Genomic DNA, 8,278 nt, shown 5'->3' with positions numbered 1-8,278 from the left:
TCAAGACAACTCTTGCCGCTGCTGAGTATTCTGCGGGAAGGGATTGAGTGCTGAGTAATGCATAAACTATGTGAGATCCACCATCATATATGTATTTGATCCACACTGTCCATCCATTTTAATACTTAATTTTAAGTCCTGGTCTTAAAAATTAACTATATCCAAAGGTCAAGTGGACCACACCACAGGAAATAGTGTGAATTGAGTATATACCGTTGAAAATTTCTGGGGGAGCCACGGAAGCTATGGATCAAGCTGACTTTTTTCCCCTCATCTAGGTGTTTGATCTCATGAATATATTGGATGACAAATAAAGATCACTATGTGCGCTAGAAAGGTTTCAACAGCCTAGATAATTATTTTCACTGTTTTCTATGGTAAGGTCCACCTAAGCTTTAGATACGCTTAATTTTATTCTTCGACCTCTGCATGTAGATGAAAAAAATGGATGGACCGATTGGATAAACCGTATGCATTTACAGTGGGCCCAACTGAGTTTACTTTGTGTAATAAAAGTAAAGCAGCAACTCAGTACGCAGTCCAATTGCATTACTGGTAACAAAGTAGTGGGTGTTACCCCTGCTATGGGCCCACCTTGATGATGTGTTATATATCCATTCCGCCTAACCATTTCTTCACCAGGGATTTTAGGCCCACCTTGTTTGTGTTGCCGAGTTTTTCATTGAGGAAGTTTATTTTCAATGTTTAAATTATATTGTTACTCCATATTATAGATATTTTGAATTCGTGGGCCTACTTTTATAGTCTACTTATAATTAGTTTAGCTTAATAATTATCTCAAATATTCATCTTGATGGACTTAACAAAATAATATATTTGATCCCATGTTTTTTTTATATGATTATAATATTTTAAAACAATTTTCTAATCAAAGCTCTACTTGACGTGAATATACAACTTTCTATCTGTAAGTAACTTACAGATTATCTAAATAAAAAAACTAACTTAACTGTAAGTGACTTACAACTTACATCCAAATAGGTTACCCATAAGTAACTTTCACTTGTAACTTACAACTTAAAAGAACCTACAGGCATCCAAACAGGCCCTTAGACAATTGCTGTGGCCGTATGGTAAGCAGGGAAAGTAAGATATAGCGCGGCAAATGGAAAGCGTTAGCTCTAATAGAGTTCGTTTCATGGTTTTAAGAATTGGACGTATCCCGGTCGACTCGGATGTGGTGGTACCCGATATAGGGTTGTCAATGCGCCAGGCTGGCACATCAAACTTTTGAGCTTGGCCCACTTCAGGTCGGCCTAGGGCTGAACCGGTAGGTCCGAAGGGCCTGATCCGGGCCTAAATTTAAGCCCATTTATTAATCAGGCTGCAACTAAAAGCCCATCAGCCTAGCAAGGTTCCTTAAAAGGTTTTACGGGCATCTTTTATCTTTCTATGATTGGACAAGCAAAACGAACGGCTTAGATCTTGGACGAAATAGTGTGGGAGAGCTAGGGTTCAGACAAGCATATCATCATGGCCCGAGCATGGGTCCGCTTGTTTTGGCCCATCAGGCCAAAGCTTTACTTTGTGGGTTGGCAGTGGACTGACCTTGGCCCGGCCCAAACCCGGCCCTTTGGAAGCCTAGCCCCGGCTGGTTCGCACACACAAATCGGGACGCGGGTTGGGCAGGATGGGGCTCCGAGGGACCCACTGTGATGTATGGGTTTATCCACACCGTCCATCCATTTTTCCATATCATTTTAGGCGTTAAACCCAAAGTTGAGTCAGATCTAAAGCTCAATTGGACCACATAGTGGGGATTAAACTTCCACCATTGAAAACTTATCGGAAGCTGCAGAAGTTTTGGATCAAGCTGATATTTATGTGTTGCCTTCATCCAGATCTATGTGACCTTATGAAGAGGTTGGATGGAAAATAAACATCAAGGTGGGCTCTAGAAAGGTTTCAAAGGGTGGATGTCATTATCAGCTGTGGTGTGGTCCAAATTGCTGAGCTACCTGTGGTTGAAGCCCATTGAAAATAACATAAACCGTCTGGTTTTTCCTTTGAAAGTATTTAATCGTAACTGTCCATTTAATCATCATCAATTGGATGGTTAGGATTACTTGATCAATCCCATTTTATAAACGTGCTCTATCCACAATGTGACCCATGATTTGGATGGTCAGGATGATTGCTCCATCCGCCCGATGTAAAGCCCCCCGAAAAGATGGTTTTAAGACTCAGATAAGTCCTGTGCCATTCGTGTGAGTCAACATGGACTCGGTCAGACCCGATGCTGTTTGACACCGAGTTGCCACTAATTCAAGCGAGTTGAGCTGAGTCACCCTGACTCAGGTGAGTCACAACTCGAGACTGAAACCCACATCTCACATAGCCATTCTGGCCACCTTTGCTCAAACAAGCAGAATACCTTCCACAATCTGGGGCCCACAGAAACTATGAAGCCTACCGAAACAGATTAAACACAACCACACATTGCCAATAACTCACCCAAAAATTTCAATGCTTTCCCACACTTATGAGCAGCACAGAACTGGAATTAGAATAACTAAGCCTTGAATGAAGAGACCTGCCACTTGATTTTCAGTTAGTAATCTCAGGTGCAAGATATGTTTTTGTTGTGCAAAGATATGTTTTTGTTGTGCAGGATGTCTTGCATTCTGCAGAAGTGCGGTTGACCGTGGAATTTATGGGTTGACCGTAACTGGTTGTGTAGTTTATGGTTGACCATGGAATTCCAAGGTTGACTATGACTCACTATGATGATTCACGGTCGACCGTCGGTTTTGTGTGGATTTGCATAAATAAGAGTATTTAAGTCCAGTTTCGATTAGGGCTTTTTTAATATGAGTGTTTTCTCTTAAAGGGTGGGGGTTTAGTTAGGGGAGAGGATTTCTACACTTGTAAGGGCTTGAGAAATTTTTTTTTCAAGAGATTTAGGGTTTCCTAAAGGTGCATGTTGCAGGGAGAGATCAGACGATCCAGCAATCGAAGAAGGTGAATAGTGTACTCTAAATCTTTGATTATAGTTGAGATCTCTATTGCTTTGTGCCATGGTTTTTTTTTCCCTACAAGGGTTTTCCACGTAAAATATCATTATGTTCGTGATTGTTTACTTTTGGTTTGATTATCTAACTTATTATACTGTTTTATCTTCGTTTATCGTGCTTCCGCAAAGCGCATGGATTCACAGTAGTGTTAGATCCGAATTTCTAACATCTAGTGTTTGATCCGGGCTTGTTGTGACTTGGGTTTACATCATCGTGGTATGATATAGAGCCAGTTTGCTCCAACATGTCTAATAACACGAGAAAGTAGAGAAAATGCATTCATTGTAAAGTTACAATGAGTTCAATAGTAAATTGCTGCTCCAACATTGTTAATCAGTGTTGAATTCAAACTACAATTTTAAGCAACAAATCCCAAACACAACTTCTAGCTAATGCGATTACAAGAAGCAGGTGATATGTTACAAGTTTGTTCTTCCACGATATAGCATTTAGAGAGAGATAATCCGAATGGAAATAAGGCTTAGATGATGATGATGAAAGAATTCGCTGCTCAGAACTATATCAGAGATTCCCCGTAACATTACTTCAGAGAGGGGGACTCTTTATAATTAAATAGGGTTTTCATTTGTTTTACCCGACTATTGTAGAATCATCTGATCTGCTGCTGCCATCTCATTTACATATTTTAGTCGAAATGAGTAGATTGTTTCATCTGATGGTCATAGAATTCTCTAATCCATCTCATTTCTCTTTTATCAGTCTGAAGAAGAGGATTCTACCCATCAAACGGACTCTGTGATAGCATTTTGAATGCCCCAACTGCAATTCAAAACTGAATTTGACATATTACAGGCTAATGGCTGCATCTTGAATGATCCTCCAAACTCCTTTTGATCTAACATGATTTAGCTGCCTGGCCTGCAATCAACTGATCCAGTGATGGCCATCTCTTGAATATTCATTCCCCTCTGGAATCATGCATATCCAATCTTTGACTGGATAAGGTGTCCACATGCCACATTTCTTAAATGGTAGTGATTCATTGATACACTGTACATGTGACATAAATATATGGCCAGACAAATTATGGGCCCATCATGGATGAAGGAACATCGCTTGAAAATTACACTGATCAGATGATGCTAACCATCCGATTTCGCCCGAGGAATTTGGACTGCTGATCATTTTGTTTGTGCTGACCATTTAACAGCCTCTAATTGGATGGTTATGACCATTTGATCAGTTTGATTTTTGGGTTCTGCTCTATCCACAATGGGCCCTCAACTTGGATGTTCTAGGTTGACATCCGTTTATACCATGTGTACAGTTGATGAACCATCACCATTTGAAAAATGGCAGCAAATGGATAGTCTCGACAGCACTTGACCGATACCACTCGTAAGCATTACCAATAATCCCCACATGAACAAGAGCCGTTGCTGAAATGATGGAACCGGTTGGTGTCCCTCACGACGATCTCCCTCTCCATCACCTTTGAGACAAGCTTGATCGCCGAATGGCAATCACCACACATCCTAATATTCTTCTTGATTCGAATAGTCGCTCCAGGGGGAGTATTGAGAAGGGCAAACGCAAGAGCAAGCTTCTCGCTGTGGTACTGCAACTTCGCTTCCCTCTCCTGTTGATCCACGAACAAAAGCACATAATTTGTATCTGGGACGTACCCAACTTCCTTGATTTTCCCACTTATCATCTCCCACATCCTCCATATCTCTTCGATTTGAGGGTGCGTATCATCATTTGCAACGAACATGTGTACTGAATTCTCAATCTCCACCCAACTACAAGCAGGCTCTTTCTTCACCCCACCTTCTTTCATCATCTTCCTCACTCTCGCTGCATCGCCCCATCTTCCCGCTGATGCATAGATGTTAGAGAGTATCACGTGTGGGCCGGAATCGTAAGGATCAAGCTCGAAAACACGTTCCGCTGCAAATACCCCCAACTCCATATTCCCATGCATTCTACAAGCGCCAAGAAGAGCTCCCCAAACAGCAGCTGTGGGCACGATCGGCATTTCTTTTATGAAGCTTTCTGCTCGATCAAGGAGGCCTGCTCGACCAAGAAGATCAACAATTGTAACGTAATGCTCGACCTTTGGCTCCACCTTATACTTCTTCATTAAATCAAAATAATATTGTCCTTCATTCAGTAGCCCACCATGACTACAAGCATTGAGAACACAGAGAAAAGTTATCTCATTCGGTTGGATCCCAATTCTCAGCATTTCTTTGAACCGATGGACAGTTTCTCTCCCAAGCCCATGTTGGGCACAACCAGTAAGCATTGAATTCCAAGAAACGACGTCCCTTTTATCCAACCGATCAAAGACTTTCCTTGCATCCTCAATACTACCAGATTTCGCATACATGTCGAGGAGTGTATTACCAACAAAAGCAACAAGCTTACTGCCTGCTTTTATCATATGGGCATGCACCCATTTCCCTTGCTCTAAAGCTCCAATGCTCGCACAAGCACTGAAAACACTAGAATATGTGAAATGGGTTGCTTCGAAATCAGCCCTTTGCATCTTCCAAAATTGCCTAAGCGCATTCTCTCCTTCACCCTTCCGAGCATACCCTGCAATCAAAGCATTCCAAGAAACTTCGTTCTTAGATACCAATCTGCCAAACACCGAATGAGCTTCCTTCATGTCCCCATACCGAGCATACATATCCAAAAGAGCACTCCCCACATAAACATTCAAGTCACAACCATACTTAATGCAAAACACATGGACTTGTCTGCCATGCTCATCGCCTGGGGCAGCACCAGAAGCCTTCAGAAGGCTGGCAAATGTGAATTGGTTAGGTTTCAATCCATGTTCAAGCATCCGAGGGAACAATCCGAGCGCTTCCTCTGCTCGATCGTTCTGAGCATATCCAGTAATCAAGGCAGTCCATGTAACCATGTCCTTCAGGGGCATTTCATCAAACGCCTTCTGGGCTTCGGCCAAACTGCCACATTTCGTATACATGTTGATAATGGTGTTCTGTATGAACAGATCAGATTTGAATTTGGATTTTTGGAAGTGGGTGTGGATGATTCTTCCCTCTTTCAATTTCCCCATCTGCGTGCACTTCTTCAGCAATCGGTTGTAGATTTCTTGGTCCGGTTCGATTGAATGACGGTCGATGAGGTCGAGAATGTAAAGGCCTGTTTCTGAGTTTTTACTTTTGCTTTTGCGCAAGAAGTCCTTCTCTTGGATGATCGGACATGGGTTTCCGCCATCGTCGTGCTCTTCAGATACGTCCGAGTCTGTGAAGGTCGGCTCAGTGGCAGAGGTGGTAAATTGGACAGGAATCAGGAACAGAGTAGTGGGTTTTGGAGTGTGGGTGAGTCTGATGGAGGAGAAACGATTGGAGAAGAGAAGCTTCTTCATTTGAGAGAGAGAGAGAGAGAGAGAGAGAGAAGGAAGCCGTTGGCGGTTTTTTTTTTAAAGCTGTTCAGTTTACATCCGTTCGGTTTGCCTCCATGCAACTGATGTCCACGGTATGTCGCCAGCCGCTGGGGCCCACATGGTGAGAAGGTCTGATGGTTTGAACCGTCCATATTCTCAATACTTTAATAGATGAACTTTTTTCCAATATTCAGGCTATAATAATGATCTGAACCTTTGATTTTTATAGTTGAAATCAAGCCTTTGAAAATTTCGTTCTATTGTTCCAAATTCATCTAAAGATAGTGAAGGTAATTATCATCCTTTCAGCTCAATTTTCTTATGATGAGCTGTATGAAATACATTACGAAACATGGACGGTTCAGATGGTTGGAATAGTTAGTAGTGTGCCCAAGTGGACGGTGACAGAGGCTTGCTTCTGAGTCGCGTTGCACGGGAACATTAATATACAGCATTTCTATTTTCTGCTCATGCATTAATCATGTAAAAAATCTAACCCGTGAAATTGGTAGGCCATACCATGAAGATCAGTTGGAGTGGAAGTTAGAGCAATCCACTCATTACGAAGCCACACATGGAAATTTAGTCTAAACATCGGCTTCCCAATTATTTTGACTGTGTAGCGTCCATTATCAATGGACGATCTTGGTTTCCTTGAAAAAGATCTGTATTATGCGCCCCACCATTTGGACGGCTCAGATGTTATGAATAATGCGCGTCGGTATGAAGAAAGTGTCGTATGTTAAAGTTTCCATACAAATGCTTGTGAATATTTCTCATGTTATTGAGGTATTTATTGTCCATCTCTCATTGATCCCTCTCGTACATCTGGTGGACCCCACGATGGATGAGAGGTGGACCTAAAATCTCATTCATCAAGCCATCCCAACTATAATAGCTATGGAGCTTTTTTTTCCATTGCACATGGATGGTTGTTCTTTCTATTTTTTGTTATTCACTTGTAGCAATTCGTTTGAAAGAGGACGGTTAGGATTATCTGATGTGTGATCGACTGTTGAAGGGTTTGGATTGCTATAGTTGCTAGTCTCAACTCACCATGAAACTGCAACTTGAGGGCTACCTTTTAAAACTCGTCCAAGGACTGGTCTGAGTTGACTCAGACTCAGAGGCGCTTGATCTGGTTCCAGACCACGAGTCGGAAAGTCAGGCCCACCGTGATATCCATGTGAGATCCACCCTGTTAATCAGTTTTGCAAGCTCATGTTAGGACATGCTTCCAAAGATAAGGTAGATCCAAAACTCAAGTGGAACACACTACAGAAAACAATTGAAATGAAAACATCGACAATTGAAACCTTCCAAGGGCCCATCTGTTGATAAGGGCCATAAGGCCATTCTCAACAGGATGAAAGGACAGCATAAATATCAAATCCGACCCAAAATTGTTATGAGCCCCAATGTCTCAATGGTAGGCGTTCAATTCCATTATTTCTTGTGGTGTAGCCAAGTTGCGTTTTGAATCTACCTGATTTTTCAGTTCACGCCCCCAACAGAACTGGTGGGCCTATATAGTTAATAGAGGCAATTCAGTGACTCATCCAGGTAATGACCAAACCAAGTCTTCTGACCATTTTATGAAGTGGAGAATTGTACTTTTTAAAAAAAGTTTTTAACACACATCCTCACACTTACACATACCATAATGGGTACTCAGACCTATGACCTAGTGTTGAAACTCTCGTGGAGAAGCATGTTTTGGGCGCGATACAACTTATCCGGCATGCAAGCAACTTCAAACAAAATCACATAATGCAACAGGGAAAGAAAAATTTAAGCAACCACAGATAACACATGAATTTTATGTGAAAAAATTCCTATGAAAAAATGAACTACGATACTA

At 41.7% G+C, this 8,278-nt stretch overlaps 1 protein-coding gene across 1 annotated transcript; it reads right to left on the bottom strand.

Moving 5' to 3' along the window:
- Window positions 1–3,335: 3,335 nt before the first annotated feature.
- Window positions 3,336–6,614, bottom strand: LOC131256014 (pentatricopeptide repeat-containing protein At3g24000, mitochondrial-like). The gene has a single exon (XM_058257008.1). The coding sequence runs from the start codon at window positions 6,397–6,399 to the stop codon at window positions 4,402–4,404; it is 1,998 nt and encodes a 665-aa protein (XP_058112991.1). The 5' UTR covers window positions 6,400–6,614; the 3' UTR covers window positions 3,336–4,401.
- Window positions 6,615–8,278: the final 1,664 nt, after the last annotated feature.

The sequence above is a fragment of the Magnolia sinica genome, chromosome 9 (assembly GCF_029962835.1).
Source record: "Magnolia sinica isolate HGM2019 chromosome 9, MsV1, whole genome shotgun sequence".
Classification (NCBI taxonomy): domain Eukaryota; kingdom Viridiplantae; phylum Streptophyta; class Magnoliopsida; order Magnoliales; family Magnoliaceae; genus Magnolia; species Magnolia sinica.
This window is presented reverse-complemented; position numbering and strand designations above follow the sequence as displayed.

Coding starts and splice junctions, on each gene's coding strand:
- LOC131256014 (XM_058257008.1), bottom strand. CDS start 6,399: ATGAAGAAGCTTCTCTTCTCCAATCGTTTCTCCTCCATCAGACTCACC.